This window comes from Salvelinus namaycush, chromosome 4 (assembly GCF_016432855.1).
Source record: "Salvelinus namaycush isolate Seneca chromosome 4, SaNama_1.0, whole genome shotgun sequence".
Classification (NCBI taxonomy): Eukaryota; Metazoa; Chordata; class Actinopteri; order Salmoniformes; family Salmonidae; genus Salvelinus; species Salvelinus namaycush.
Window position 1 is genome coordinate 63,682,350 of NC_052310.1, and position 16,504 is coordinate 63,698,853.

Genomic DNA, 16,504 nt, shown 5'->3' on the forward strand with positions numbered 1-16,504 from the left:
ATATTAAGATGCCTATTCCCTGAATACTGTACCTCTCAACCAATATTACCTGACTCTGGTCCCAAGGGGACTTTAGAATGCTCATTTTCCACTCAACTAAATAACATTATTCCAAATCAAACAGCTGACTACACTTGTGTTTTCTCTGAGATGTGACAGCCCTGTTAGCAGGTCATTTAAAGGTGCTGTTCTGTAATCTACTGCTGAACAAGCTGGAATCCCCACAGTCATAACACGAAACACTTTAACCATATAGATTTTGTGTCCTGGGCCATTAAAGCTGGGGGTTAACATGCTTGTGTCAGGATATTTACAACCTGGTTACCTGTCTGAGAAATGACACTGTAACTATGGACCAATTCTTTCCCTTTCTCACTCTCGCTTTCGCTCTACTACCATGTTTTAACTGTTGTGAGTATTTTAATTGTTTTTACTATGGTTGTAAGAATGACAAACACATTTTCCCTTGGGAATTAATGAAGTACGATCTCATCTTAATATCTCATTTAAAGTCTCTTACCCTCTCTCCCTGCCCCCCCTTTCCAGGCTCCCTGTCACATTCAGAGTGCAGCAGCCCCAGCCTCATCACTCCCCCCCAATCACCTCTGAACCTGGAGACTTCCTCCTTCGCCAGCAGCCAATCACAGAGCTCCATATCCACCCTACCCAGAATCTCCGTCAGCCCTGTGCCAATTGGAGAGCGGAAAGAGAGGAAAGACCGGTAGGATGGGAAAGACAACAAACGTGCGATAGGGCTGGACGGTCTAAAACATGATGTGGATTGGAGTGTCCCCAGCAGTTTTTTTTATTTGCTCTTTTCCACTACTAGCAATCCTGATTCAATTGGTCAAATAATCACCAAGCCCTTTGTTAGCTGGCTGTATCACAACTGGCTGTGATTAGGAGTCCCATAGAGTGACGCAGAATTGGCCCAGCGTCGTCTGGGTTTGGCTGGGGTAGGCTGTCATTGTAAATAAGAATTTGTTCTTACCTGACTTGCCTAGTTGAATAAAGGTTCAATTAAAGCTAACTCAGGTGGACTAGTACTAGAATAGATTGAATAACACTGGTCTAAAGGAGTACAGGTAGGAAGCTGATTATATATCAGCTATAATGCTCTTGGTATATGCAGTATAAAGGTCAGTTGAGTGTTGCTGTCATTTCTCCTTGTAGCCTGGTCCCAGATCTGTTTGTGCTTTAGCCAACTCCTCTGACCATGCCAGTGGAATGATTACATTTTATTTGTCACATGCGCCGAATACAGCTGGTGTAGACTTTACCATCAAATGCATGCTTACGAGCCTTTCCCAACTATGCAGAGTTTAAAAATAAAATAGTAATGCGAGGAATAAAATAAAATACACAATAATGGAGCTATATACAGGGAGTACCAGATCAATGTGGAGCTATATACAGGGAGTACCTGTACCAGATCAATGTGGAGCTATATACAGGGAGTACCAGATCAATGTGGAGCTATATACAGGGAGCACCAGTACCAGATCATACAGGGAGCACCAGTACCAGATCAATGTGGAGCTATATACAGGGAGTACCAGTACCAGATCAATGTGGAGCTATATACAGGGAGTACCAGTACCAGATCAGTGTGGAGCTATATACAGGGAGTACCAGATCAGTGTGGAGCTATATACAGGGAGTACCAGTACCAGATCAATGTGGAGCTATATACAGGGAGCACCAGTACCAGATCAATGTGGAGCTATATACAGGGAGTACCAGTACCAGATCAATGTGGAGCTATATACAGGGAGTACCAGTACCAGATCAATGTGGAGCTATATACAGGGAGTACCAGTACCAGATCAATGTGGAGCTATATACAGGGAGTACCAGATCAATGTGGAGCTATATACAGGGAGCACCAGATCAATGTGGAGCTATATACAGGGAGCACCAGTACCAGATCAATGTGGAGCTATATACAGGGAGTACCAGTACCAGATCAATGTGGAGCTATATACAGGGAGTACCAGTACCAGATCAGTGTGGAGCTATATACAGGGAGTACCAGATCAGTGTGGAGCTATATACAGGGAGTACCAGTACCAGATCAGTGTGGAGCTATATACAGGGAGTACCAGTACCAGATCAATGTGGAGCTATATACAGGGAGTACCAGTACCAGATCAATGTGGAGCTATATACAGGGAGTACCAGTACCAGATCAATGTGGAGCTATATACAGGGAGTACCAGTACCAGATCAATGTGGAGCTATATACAGGGAGTACCAGTACCAGATCAATGTGGAGCTATATACAGGGAGTACCAGTACCAGATCAATGTGGAGCTATATACAGGGAGTACCAGATCAGTGTGGAGCTATATACAGGGAGTACCAGATCAGTGTGGAGCTATATACAGGGAGTACCAGATCAGTGTGGAGCTATATACAGGGAGTACCAGATCAGTGTGGAGCTATATACAGGGAGTACCAGATCAGTGTGGAGCTATATACAGGGAGTACCAGTACCAGATCAATGTGCAGAGGTACCAGATATTTGAAGTAGATATGTACATGAAGGCAGGATAAAGTGACTAGTCATCAGGATAGATTATAAAAATAGTAAAATATAGAACACAGTAGTAGCAGCAGCACATGATGAGTGTAAAAGTGTGTGTAATGTGTACGTGTGCATGTTTGTGTGTTAGAAGGGTTCGCTAAACACATGCAGAAGGAACCAGGCTATTTTCCTTTTGTAATATTTAGTTTCTTCTTCTCACACCAGACCTGTTTGGCCTCTGCATTTCTCTGTTTTCTTTTACTGTCTGTCCTTCCTGTCCACTTCCTGTCTGTTTTTCTCTCGTCCATCTCCTCTCTTGTTTCTTCTCTGCCATGTGTGTAAATGTCTCCAGGTCTCTGCACCGTAACAGGTCTTTTCTGAGGATCCCTCTGGCTGCTAGGCCGAGGTTCTCCTCTCTCAGGAGCCTCAGGTTTGTTGACTGACTGACTGATGGTCTTACTGTTAACATGCTTTGGTGTTGGATAGAAATACTGAAATTAAGATGTAGACAGAGGCCCACTTCAGAAACAACTCTTTGCCCCCCCGTCTTGTGATTAGGAGCCAGGAGTTGTTTCCAGGCAGAGCCCATAGAGACTTGGAATGTGTAAAGCATGTGTTGTGTGGTATTTCTCACCCCTGAACAGCAGCTAGGCCTACATCCCACTTCTCAGTTGAACAGGTCAGTGCATGCCAGGTTTACATTAGCCTGCGTTTCACGGAAAAGATCCAGAAAACATCTCAACTATTCCTCTTGAACCGGATTTGATAGATAGACGTGTGCTGCGTCTCAATTGTCACTGACAGTTTAGTGTTTGTATGGTTGGACTTCTATAAATGATGTGGCCACTTGTTTCATGTGTGAAGTCCTCACTGAGGCTGCATGCTACTGAATGTCCGTGCCCTTTTGCAGATGGGATGGCATTCTGAGTGTGTTTGGGCCCAATGCTAGTCACCAGGCTGAATGTGAAGATAACTCTGTCCACCTCACAACCTCTGGATCTTTTGCTTGTCTTCTCCTTGTAGCACACACACTCTGTTATTTCTATCTGTTGGTTTTTCCTGTGATATGTAATATGTCTCTGTCTTGTGAAAATCAATGTGTGAGTTTCATAGCACCCTAATCCCGATGTAGTGCACTACTTTTGGCAATACCCTCATAGGGGAGATGAGATGCAGCCCTGAAGTTTCTCATCCCTCCCTCCCGTCAGGCCGTACCTGGAGGAACCTCGTAATGTGATCGTTCACAAAGGGGCGGAGCCTCTTGGCATCTCTATCGTCAGCGGCGAGAACGGCGGTATCTTTGTCTCCAAGGTAACCGGAGGCAGCATCGCCCATCAGGCCGGGCTGGAGTACGGCGACCAGCTCCTCGAGGTAACTTCCCTTTTCCTGTTTCATTGCTCCTTCCTGCCAGGGTTAAGGGTCATATCCGTTTCAGCTCAGGAGGAAATTATAAATGTGACGATGTAGACTGCAGCCAGTGCAGTCGCATGCACATCTAGACTACACATGCTCCAGTTCCCCCCTCATGGAATCAAACATTACATTTAGGATTTTTGTAATTTAGCAGTTGTTCTTATCCAGAGTGACCTACAGTCAGCCGTTCATGCCTGAGAATGACAATTGAGAAGTGCTATTTATTTTCAGCAAGTTTTTTCAATAACATCTTGCCTTTCTCTCCTCCTTTTCATCTCCCCTCCTTCTTCTCCAGTATAATGGTATTAACTTGCGTAATGCCACAGAGCAGCAAGCCAGGCTGATAATTGGTCAGCAGTGTGACACCATCACCATCATGGCTCAGTACAACCCCCACATGTACCAGCTTGGACACCACTCACGCTCCAGGTCTCACACACACACACACACACACACACACACACACACACAGCTGGAAAACCATTCACAATCCACATAAAATAAAATCTTCCCAGAGGTTAGTTTTTTAAATGAAAGGTAATCAAAGACAAAATGTTACTCATTCATTGTTCAAAAGTGGTGTGGTCGGCCATGCCATTTATGTAAATCCCAAAGTAATCATTTGGAGAAATATACAGGCATCATTTGGCACCTCTATCCCATTTTAAATAGATGGCACCTATCTCTCCCATTCATTTGACTGAGGTATTAAGGTTTCTGTTTCTCTCTCTTTGCGTGTGTAGTTCTCGTCTGGAGCCGGTGAGCAGCCAGTCAACTCCCCATGGCAGTGGAGCCACCACCCCTGACAACCACTCTACTATAGACACTCTGAGTGAACAAGACGAAGGAACACTCACCCCCTCCTCCAAACAGACCACCCCTACAACTAGTCCTCATAGTTTCATCAGGTAACAAACACACCTCTGACTGCTCCAGCCTCTCTAACCTAATGTGTGTTTGTATTGCAGGGGTTGGATACAGCAGAAGACACATTGCCGTTTCGTAAGGATTAGTAAAGTATTCTTCTTCCCTCCCCCTCCAGGATGTTGTCAGAGGGTAGTCGTAAGGTGTGTGAACCACGGGTGGTGACGGTGCGCAGAGCCCAGGGGGCAGAACTGGGGCTGGGGCTGTGTGGAGGGAACCTCCGCGGGGTCTATGTAGAGAGTCTGGAAGAGGACAGCCCTGCTAGGGGAACAGAGGGGCTGCAGCCTGGGGACCTCATACTGGAGGTAGGTTATATATAAACCAGCATGTGCGCAGATTTGATTTGAGACACTAGGGATGGTGTTTTGAAAAAATGTCGCTATTTGAATATTTTTTATTTTTGTTGGATATCCGGATATTCAAAATTAGTATCTTTTTTTTAACGTATGTTTTTAACCTGAGCACTGCTGCGCGGGGGAGAGGCTGGCTCTATTGCTTCCGCGGCCTGCGGAGTTTATATGGGGCGGTGTGTGTTGCGAGCAGACAGAGGGAGAGAGCGAGACAAAAAGGACATTTTGCTACAGTCAAGACTAGCTAACTTGTAGCAGTCACAATGTTATTTTATAACAGTGCCTGTCTTGACTGGAGTAGCCTACAGAAGCTAGCTATTTACATACTTTTTAGTATTTTCACTAACCCTTTTCCTTAACCTGCTACGAAAAAGTGACTTTGGTATCGAAGTGGCAAGAAAATAGTTTTTCCCCAGCTATAACTAGCAAGGCTAATTAAGGCCATATGCTGCACTTTCTCCCCAACCCCATTCAAATAAAACAGCCTACCTGTTTCTCGTTATAGCCTACTCCTCATTACCCTAACTTTTAATTCCGTTATTTTATTCCATCTTGCATTGCATTAGTGAACGCTCACTCAACTTGCTACGCATTGAGTCGCTTTGATTGGCCAACATTAACAACAAGCTACTCACGTGAAGGTTACCGGTCTTTATTTATGGGGCGCACGGTGCACGTCATAAAAACAACATTGAAAAGTTTGTTTCATTAAATGAAAGATTTGAAATGTCATGGTATATCCTTGTATGTAAGAATGTCACATGGATATTTTCATTTAATTTAGATAAAGCCTTTTCAGTGTTAAAATCAGTTTAAATTAGGCGAAATATTTTTTTTATTCCCGTTCAGATATTTCGAATAGCCGTGCACACACACACATTGTATAATAACCTTTTTCTAAGTGAACAATTTGCACCCTGCAGTATCTCTTCCATAGCTCATTACCACTCCTCCTGCCTGTCTTTGTTCCTTCATCGATTGCCCCTCTCTTTCTCTATCATGACATACTGTGGTCGATCTAACTCATGCTATCCCATTCCTGGCATGCTCCCTCCCTGTCCCAATAAGCTCTGTTCTCCAAACAGACCTAGAGCTTTTTCATCAGGACAGAACACGCAGTAGAGCTTTCACCTTTCATCCCCCTGGCAATTCTCCTCATCTTCTGTCATCATCCTCCTCCCCCCCAGAATGAATCAATAGACGGACACTTCATACAGCCAAGGGGTTTCCCTCCTCCTCCTTTCCTCTTCTCTCTCTCTCTCTCGTGTACGCTCACACTCTCGATCTCCTTCTTTTCGTTCTAATTTGTTACGGTTGAAATTTGAACGTTTGTTTTCATTTGTTTGTGTAATGTAAGTACCCCAGTGAAGGCGATTTGTAAATTCAAATTCTCTCTCTCTCTTAGTATGGGTCAGTAAACATGAAGAACAAGACAGTGGAGGAGGTGTATGTAGAGATGCTGAAGCCAGCGGAGGCGGTCACTCTCAAAGTCCAACAACGACAGGACGACTTCAACATTGTCAAAGACACACCGGGTGACGGCTTCTATATCAGGTACACACACATATCCTGTCCCCAAAGTGCCTGTTTTTCTGATTCCCGCTATGCGATCTACTGTACCTCCATGCACCTCCACTTCTATGCCTTCAGAAAGTATTCTGTCCAAATGCACTTTCTCTTCATCTAAAGCAATTAGGTCCCACATCCAGGAGGACCATCCACCATCTCTCTCCCTAGATATACTATCTATCATACAGCAGGGTTGGTTTACCTGCGGACAGACCGAGGAGACTCTCCATTGGGCCCAGGATAAATGCCCTTGTAGAGAGTGTGTGCGCAAGCGCTGTCACTTTGCATCTATGTAGGCTCAAGGCAGACTGAGACAGACCATACAGTGAATGAAGAGTAGGGGGAAGTCTGTTGGTAAGTGCAGCTGTTTGTTGTTAGAAGTCTGTAGAAAGCTGAGAGGTTGTGTCCCAAATGGCACCCTATTCCCTATACAGTACCCATTAAAAAAAAATATATATAAACCAGGCCTCATTGGGCTCTGGTCAAAGGTAGTGCACTATATAAGGAATAGGGTGCCATTTGGGACTCAATCGGAGTCTCTGCATGGCAGCCTCAGTCACTAGTCATACAGGCTGGGTCGTGATGTCAGCGACACTAAATATGCACACAGCCCCACAGATACACTTCAAAAGAGTTACGGGGCTCCAACCATACTGGGTGCAGGTTTGCACACACTGAACACGCATGCGCACACACACACTTAACCCTCTCTTCCTTCCTCTCCCTCACTCTTTCTTCCTACCCTCCTTACCCCCTTCCGCCATCTCTCCAGAGCACTTTATGAGCGGATAGTGGAGGCAGAGCTGGACCTGAGTTTTAAGAAGGATGACATCCTGTATGTGGATGATACTCTACCAAAGGGCTGCTTTGGCACCTGGATGGCCTGGCAGCTGGATGAGAATGCACAGCAGATCCAGAGAGGACAGATACCTAGCAAATACATGTGAGACACACTCAGACATACAGACGCATACACACACACACACACACACACACACGGGCGGCAGGGTAGCCTAGTGGTTAGAGCGTTGGGCTAGTAACCGAAAGGTTGCAAGTTCAAATCCCCGAGCTGACAAGGTACAAATCTGTCGTTCTGCCCCTGAACAAGGCAGTTAACCCACTGTTCCTAGGCCGTCATTGAAAATAAGAGTTTGTTCTTAACTGACTTGCCTAGTTAAATAAAAATAAAAAATAAAATAAAAAGGTTAAATGTAAGTCGCTCTGGATAAGAGCGTCTGCTAAATGACTTAAATGTAAATGTGTCATGGCTCTTTCGTAATTGTATTGTGTCTCTGTGTGCCTATGTCTGTGCAGGATGGACCAGGAGTTCTACCGTAGACACAGTATGACAGAGCTGAAAGACGACAAGGACAGTAAGAGCCTCTCTGCCGCCGCCAGGCGATCCTTCTTCAGGAGGAAGCACAAACACAAACGCAGCGGCTCCAAAGATGGCAAGGAACTGGTGGCTCTGGACGCCATTAGCACAGACTCCATACCATTCCTAGAGGGTGAGGGGACACACACCTTTACATGGATAGAGAATCGGGCTGGAGTGTAACTACCTAGAGGCTAGGTGCAACTGATTTTGGTATTGGGCATTTGTGTGTGTGTGACCATGTATATGTGTGTCTCACTCCCTCTCAGACTGTGTGAGCCTGGCGTACCAGCGGGTCCAGAAGGTAGAGTGTGCGTCTCCCAGGCCGGTTCTGATCCTCGGTCCTCTCTCAGACCCCGTCAAGGACATGCTGGTCAAAGAGTCCCCCGGGAAGTTCTGCAGATGTGTCTTGGGTGAGCAAAGTACAACATAGTACCACAATATGATACTAATAATACATTACAACGGCGTACATAAGTATCTACAAAATAGGGCTACCCCAACTTGCCGACTGAGCGCAATTCACTCACGACAGATTTTTTTAAGTCCTAGAGAATGTGTTCCAAATGGCACCCTATTCCCTATATAGTGCACTACTTTTGACCGGGCCCTGGGGATAGGCTGCCATTTCTGACAGACATTGTCTTGCTTGCACTCCAAAAGCCACCTTTGTCTTAAAATAATTAGAAAATAAGACATACATTTGTCATTTAGCAGATTCTCTTATCCAGAGCGACTTAGTGTATTCATCTTAAGAAAGCTGGGTGGGAAAACCACATTTCTTAGTCATAGTAAGTACATTTTTCCTCAAAGGAGCTATCAGCAAAGTCAATTCAAGTGCGAGTGTTAGTTTACGGAAAGCTTTTTTGTATCATGGTCTTGAAGTGGATGGGTGCTTCGACTGGGCCAATTGTGCACCGCCCTATGATACTCCCGGTCACAGCCGGTTGTGACACAGCCTGGGATCTAACCCGGGTCTGTAGTGACGCCTCAAGCTTTGCATTGCAGTGCCTTAGACCACTACACCATTAGGGAGGCTCTCTGTATTCCATTTTCAATAAATGTGCAAACAATTCTATAAATATGTTTTCACTTTGTCATTATGGGGTTGTGTGTGTAGACATTTTTGCAATGGAAATTATAATTTCTTATTGGAGACGTTGAGGTAGTCCCTCCCTGTTTCAGTCTGTTTTCTACTGTTTGGTGCCTAATGAATATGACCCTGGTGTTACTGGTTTTCTGTGATTCTGACGTGTGTCTGTGGTTTCCTTAGAGGTGATGAAGGCGTCCCAGCAGGCTATAGAGCGCGGCGTCAAAGACTGCCTCTTCATCGACTACAAACGCAGGAGCGGCCATTTTGACGTGACCACCGTGGCCTCCATCAAGGAGATAACAGAGAAGGTACAGCGTCAGGGCTGGTCTAGGATAAGTTTTACCTTTTCAGATAATAGTGAATAAGATATGAACTGGGGGACCTGATCCTAGATAAACATTCCTTCTTCATTACATCCTCTTCTCTTTTGTCAGATACAAGTGTTCCCCTTTGATAATTCAGAATTTGTGAAAGGTGGGTCAATTTATAAATGTAGAATTTTAAAGATGTGGTCAATTAATAGCAGATTTTATGCCACCTCAAAAGAATTCCTTGGGTTTTTGGATTATCACAATTAACAACGTTCTGTGGTACCGGAAATGAAGTCTCTTTCATTTGATCCATTCTGAATGTAGTATGATCATGTTGCTTGTTGTACCTTAAACAGAACTGAACTAAGATGTCCTCCTCTCCCAGGACTGTCACTGTCTGCTAGACATTGCGCCCCATGCCATCGAGAGGCTGCACAGCGTTCACATTTACCCAATCGTCATCTTCATCCGCTACAAAAACTCCAAGCAGATAAAGTAAGTAGCCAGCCAAACCCATCATTTTCAAAGACCTTTAGTGTTAAAACACTAGTTCTTTTAAATGCTATCTTTAGTGTGTTTTCTCCATTTCTACTTGGTGGTTGAGTTCACAGAAAGCTTTTGTGCGTGGGATGTTCCCATGGGTCAGTAACTCATTGGAGAAATGAATGGGATGTAAGGGTGTTTAGCCCTATTTAAAGCTACAGTATAATAGCGTTATAATCCCCAGGCTCCTTTTCTTCTCGACTACCCCCCTCCCCCCACACACACAAATCTCCTGGCTGTATCTCAATGTTCTTTGATAACTTACTCTCCTTCTTGACCGGTCAGTAATAAAGAGATTGGATAGATTTCCTCTGTACCATGGTACCATTAATCACTCAGCACTAATAGGCGGGTCCCAGGTAGTGAGTTGAATTGTAGTGCCATGTTTTGGGGATTTAGAGAGATCGATCTATTATTTAGAAAATATATAAAAATATTGAATATATTGTATAGATCAATAAGTTCAAAGGCTATAAAAATAGGGGTACTTTTTAAATTATTATTATTTGTACATATACTGTATAGTATGTGGCCCTAAGTTTTATCATTACAAAGATACAGTTGAAGTTGGAAGTTAGCCAGATACATTTAAACTCAGTTTTTCCACAATTCCTGACATTTGATCCTAGTAAAAATTCCCTATCTTAGGTCAGTTAGATCACCACTTTATTTTAAGAATGTGAAATGCCAGAATAATAGTAGAGTGATTTATTTCAGCTTTTATTTCTTTCATCACATTGCCAGTGGGTCAGAAGTTTACATACTCAATTAGTATTTGGTAGCATTGCTTTTAAAATGTTTAACTTTGGTCAAACATTACAGGTAGCCTTCCACAAGCTTCCCGCAATAAGTGGGGTGAATTTTGGCCCATTCCTCCTGACAGAGCTGGTGTAGCTGAGTCAGGTTTGTAGGCCTCCTTGCTCGCACATGCTTTTCAGTTCTGCCCACATTTTCTATAGGATGAGGTCAGGGCTTTGTGATGGCGACTCCAATACCTTGACTTTGTTGTCCTTAAGCCATTTTGCCACAACTTTGGAAGTATGCTTGGGGTTATTGTCCATTTGGAAGACCTATTTGCGACCAAGCTTTAACTTCCTGACTGATGTCTTGAGATGTGGATATATTGAAGCAACATCATTTCCCTCCCTCGTGATGCCATCTATTTTGTGAAGTGCACCAGTCTCTCCTGCAGCAAAGCACCCCCACAACATGATGCTGCCACCCCCGTGCTTCACGGTTGGGATGGTGTTCTTCGGCGTGCAAGCCTCCCCCTTTTTCCTCCAAACATAACCATGGTCATTATGGCCAAACAGTTCTATTTTTGTTTCATCAGACCAGAGGATATTTCTCCAAAAAGTACAATCTTGGTCCCATGTGCAGTTGCAAACCGTAGTCTGGCTTTTTTATGGCGGTTTTGGAGCAGTGCCTTCTTCCTTGCTGAGCGGCCTTTCAGGTTGTCGATATAGGACTCGTTTTACTGTGGATATAGATACTTTGTACCCGTTTCGTCCAGCATCTTCACAAGGTCCTTTTTCTGTTCTGGGATTGATTTGCACTTTTCACACAAGTACGTTCATCTCTAGGAGACAGAACACGTCTCCTTCCTGAGCGGTATGACGGCTGCGTGGTCCCATTGTGTTTATACTTGTGTACTATTGTTTATACAGATAAACGTGGTACCTTCAGGCATTTGGAAATTTTCCCAAGGATGAACCAGACTTGTGGAGGTCTACTAATATTTTTCCTGAGGTCTTAGCTGATTTCTTTTGACTTTCCCATGATGTCAAGCAAAGAGGCACTGAATTTGAAGGTAGGCCTTGAAATACATCCACAGGTGCACCTCCAATTGACTGAAATTATGTCAATTAGCCTATCAGAAGCTTCTAAAGCCATGACCTAATTTTCCAAGCTGTTTAAAGGCACAGTCAACTTAGTGTATGTAAACTTCTGACCCACTGGAATTGTGATACAGTGAATTATAAGTGTAATAATCTGTCTGTAAACAATTGTTGGAAAAATTACTTGTGTCATGCACAAAGTAGATGTCCTATCCGACTTGCCAAAACTATAGTTTTAACAAGAAATTTGTGGAGTGGTTGAAAAACGAGTTTTAATAACTCCAACCTAAGTGTATGTAAACTTCCGACTTCAACTGTATACAAGGACCTTGAGCATTCTCCAGTGGCTAACTATTATCAGGGGAGGGGTCTATATTAAAGAACATTATTAGCTAATCACACCCTATTAGTATGTCAAACATTTGAAGATTCCATTGATCATTTATCTAAATAAAAAGTGGCATTGGTGTTACTCAATTTAAATGAATGGCAATGACATTGTGAGCTAAATTAATAATCATAACACTTTAGTAAATCATTTTTAAAGGGTTAGTTACCCAAAATATCATACCAAAAAAACACTGCAATTCAAGAGTGACCCAGAGGCTGTGTTTTAATACTCTAAACATGCTTCCTTTCCTCTTGTACTCTGCCAACTTCTGGGAGAAGAGGTTTGTCTGTGTGTTAGTAGCGAGCCTGTGTCCTAATACTTTGTTCTGGTTTTCTCTCCTCAGGGAACAGAAGGATCCAGTGTATCTGCGGGACAAGGTCTCTCAAAAACATTCCAAGGAGCAGTTTGAGGTTGCACAGAAGATAGAGCAGGAGTATAGCAAATTCTTTACAGGTTGGCATATTGCACTGTACTGTGTTGTCTGTCTGCGTGTTTGCCTTTGGCTATGCCCGTGTGTGTGTATGTGGGTAGATGAGTGTCTGCATATGTGGCTGTGTGGCATCTTCCCCGATGAAGACAGCTTAAGTGTGCGGCTTTTCTTTTTTTGTGTGGCATCTTCCTACCTTGTTAACCATTTGTCTGCTGTATCTTTACAGGTATTGTCCAGGGCGGCACTCTTCCCTACATTTGCACTCAGATCATGACAATAGTTGATCAGGAACAGAGTAAGGTCCTGTGGACTCCCCTTGGCTGCTCCTAGAGGGTGGAGGCCACCACGGCACCCTGCGTCACTGCACCTCATCTCCACTCACAACAAACACTAAAAAACCTTCCACACTATACCAATAGGTACACTACAGTGAGCTATTACACATGTAAACTAGTGCTATTTTTGTTATATAGTTTTATTATGATGTTGATTCGTACCTTAACCGGAGCCTCTTATTATTCTGTGTATTCTGGAGCAGGTTGGTAGCACTGACAGTTGATGTTAAAGTTAATTCGGTCTTCCTTAAGGGTTTTATGGTTGTGTTTTTGTAATGTTGCGTTGTATGCATCTGTTTACAGTAAAAAAAAAAAACTCTTGAGTATTGGTGTTAAATGTTCTGCTTGAATGTGCATTACACCCCCCCCCCCAGATGAAGTAAAGAACCCTGACCCAGAATCGGCCCCAAACAAACCTGTGTACCAAATGACATCAACCTGTTTTACACACCACGTTCAATGACTGACAACTAATAATGTGGAATAATAATGTATGTGTGTGTGTGTGTGTGTGAGAGAGTTTGTGTGTATGAGTGATAGTTATATTATTGATAAACTAATGACTTTGTTGGTTGGATTGAATCATGGATTTTGAAGTTGACGCCATAGAAACGAAACCTGTAGAACAGATATAACGCTCTCCAAGCGACATTTGTCTTATCGGTAAAAATATATATAATCCGAAAATCGATTTTGGATCGGTCAAATCAATCAATTCTTGCTTCAGACCAAACTTTTATGTGCACCATGTGTGCAACAGTGTATCAATCAATTTTATTGTGTTTCTATAACAAAGAAAAAGCCATGAAAATCAGACATGGCAGTAGCGAATGGTGTCTGTTCTACTCGTTATGTTTCTATGGTCACTGTATGTGAGTGGACAGTTTACAGGCCTATCGGAAGTGCCTTCTGTCAGAGACTTGGTCCAAAAACAGACCCCCAGCCCTTACCTATTCAGATCTAATGGAACAGGATAAGTAGAAGCAATATGGAGGTAGAACCTCCCCACTGCCCATTGGAAGGCTAGGTGGAGCCATCACCATGTTGCTTACACCTATCTGGTACCTTCAGATCTGTAAACACCATAGTGTTAACACTAAATCTGCAAACACCGTAGTGTTAACACTGTAGATCCACTTACAATGTTAAGTGTTAACACTAAAGATCTGCAAATAAACACTATAGATCTGCAAGGCTCGGGCTTGTTTTGGGGCGAGGCAGTACAGAGCATATGACAATGGTGAGGTTGTGAGGGCGACCACCTCAGAATGCACTCCAGGGCTAGACAGACCACTGTGTCTCTATCACATGCTATCTCTTGGTCACATATTTAAAGAAGCTATAGAATATAACAAATATGTGTGTAGGAGTGTACATACAAACTCACAGGCACTTGAGTACCTGTATGTACAGTATGCAGATGCATCTGAAATCTTATATTAGATGTATTTTGACTAGGTCTCAGGCCTAGGGAAGTTCAACAGTTAAGTCATGTCTTAGCAGGTATTAGCATGTTTTTTAACGGTTTTATTTTCGTCTTGTTTTGTGGTTTGTTGTCAGTCACTTTTTAAATGTACTCACAAACCAGAAAGACACCATGGAGCAAATGTGCAGGGCAAAATCTTTCTTAAAGAAAATACATTTTTTTTCTTCCTTAAATCCATTGAAATGTTAGGTTATTTTTGTTTTTTCATTATTTAATTTCTTAATTTTTTTTTATCCAAGAGGCACAAAAATATTGCTGTTGTCCCTCATTCTTCTGTCATCCTTGAACCCCATTCTCCTGTATCCTAATGTTGTGCCAAAATCCAGTACGTCAGTTGTATCTTTTTATTTCTGTTTTGCACTTGTTATTCTGTCGACCTTAAAACAAATAGCTGTTTCCCAGTAGACTTTATAAATAAATAGGTACTATATTATAATTTTTACTGTAACTAATTCACATTTTAAATGTATCACGTCAGTTCCTTACATTTCATTGATGGCCTTTTTATTCTTTAATCTTGATTAGAAAACAACTGACAGATTGCTCCTCCTTAGTTGCATTCTCGATGAAAAAGGGATTTCTTGCACAGTTTTTCAAATTAAAATCGGACATGAAGTTTGACTATTGGGCTATATGATTAGGCATAGTAAGTAAAATTGTAATGTAACCCATTTTCTGAGTAGATAGAGATGGTTTAAAATTAGAAGAGGGATGCCACGTAACATGGTTGTATTTTTAGGAGGAACTACTAGCTGCCAGGTACTATTCTGATTGCGGTTTTCTTTATTAAAAAGAATGATTTGTATCAAATGTTGAGACATTAACATGAGAATAAAAGTCTTTTTCTGTATCACGACGACATGGCTTCTGTGTCAGACTCTTTAATGGGGACTCACACTTGGCGACAATGGTGAGACTATCAGCAACTTGTCATTTTTAATAGAAGACATGAGACACACAGCGACTTAACGTTTGGCAACTAGAGAGCTAGCAACCAGTGTTCAACATTTCAGAAATGTGACTGCACAACAGCCAATTGGGAGACCCCAGCAAGCAAGCTTTGATATTGGCCAACAACCAAACTGCCGTCATGCATACTGTTTGAAGGATACACCCACCAGGGGAGATCTCCCTGACTTGATCGCTGATTATCTCGGCAAGTCTGAGTCTCCAGTTATTAGTCTCTTTCACCCTCTCACTGTCCTTGAATGAGTTAGTTAGCAACCTTGTTTCATTCAGTGCTAGGAAATATTAGAATTTAGACCACTTAAAGGTCCAATGCAGCTGTTTTTATCTCAATATAAAATATTTTCTGGGTAACGGTTAAGTACCATACTGTGATTGTTTTCAATTAAAAAATAAATCTAAATGGCTTCTTAGCTAAGCGCAATTGCTCAAGCTAGAATTTTTCAGGAGTGGTCTGAGTGGGGAGGGGAAAACTGAAAATTAGCTGTTTTGAAAGTCTTTCTTATTGGTCTATTATCTAATTTACTGCCTGGTGATGTCACCATGCAGGCCAAAACTCCATCCTACCAAAACAGGCAAATGTAAGGTGGTCTTTTCAAACAGGTCTTGCACTAAAAGGGCATTATCATAATTTTCACTTTCAGAGTATTATTCCAAACTAATAGTGGAAACATATAAGACACAGGAAAATCATGTTTTCTTCTACTTAAATACTTTTGAACCCTCCCCTTTGTCTGGAAACAGAGTAGATATTTATTGTCCATTTTGCATTAAAGGTACCCAACCAGATACCACACAGTTACCAAAAGGACAGTTTCAGCACTTGGATGGCCTGGCAGCTGGATGAGAACGCACAGCCGATCCAGAGGACACATCCCCAGAAATTATACTGAACAAATATTGGAGTCCACCTGTGGTAAATTCAATTGATTGAACATGATTTGGAAAGACAC

General features: G+C 42.7%; 1 protein-coding gene across 2 annotated transcripts in view; it reads left to right on the forward strand.

Annotated features, from left to right (window-relative positions):
• Positions 1-15,444, forward strand: part of LOC120046722 (disks large homolog 5-like) — a 55,016-nt gene extending 39,572 nt beyond the window's left edge. The window contains exons 22-34 of one of the 2 annotated variants that reach the window (XM_038992176.1): positions 547-721; positions 3,736-3,898; positions 4,236-4,369; positions 4,684-4,848; positions 4,983-5,169; positions 6,620-6,768; positions 7,556-7,726; positions 8,098-8,291; positions 8,428-8,571; positions 9,432-9,559; positions 9,948-10,057; positions 12,678-12,787; positions 12,991-15,444. In XM_038992176.1, coding sequence (XP_038848104.1) covers positions 547-721; positions 3,736-3,898; positions 4,236-4,369; positions 4,684-4,848; positions 4,983-5,169; positions 6,620-6,768; positions 7,556-7,726; positions 8,098-8,291; positions 8,428-8,571; positions 9,432-9,559; positions 9,948-10,057; positions 12,678-12,787; positions 12,991-13,094 — 1,934 coding nt within the window. In that variant the 3' untranslated portion in view covers positions 13,095-15,444. The remainder of the gene's footprint in view (positions 1-546; positions 722-3,735; positions 3,899-4,235; positions 4,370-4,683; positions 4,849-4,982; positions 5,170-6,619; positions 6,769-7,555; positions 7,727-8,097; positions 8,292-8,427; positions 8,572-9,431; positions 9,560-9,947; positions 10,058-12,677; positions 12,788-12,990) is intronic. The other variant, XM_038992177.1, reaches the window with a different exon arrangement.
• Positions 15,445-16,504: the final 1,060 nt, after the last annotated feature.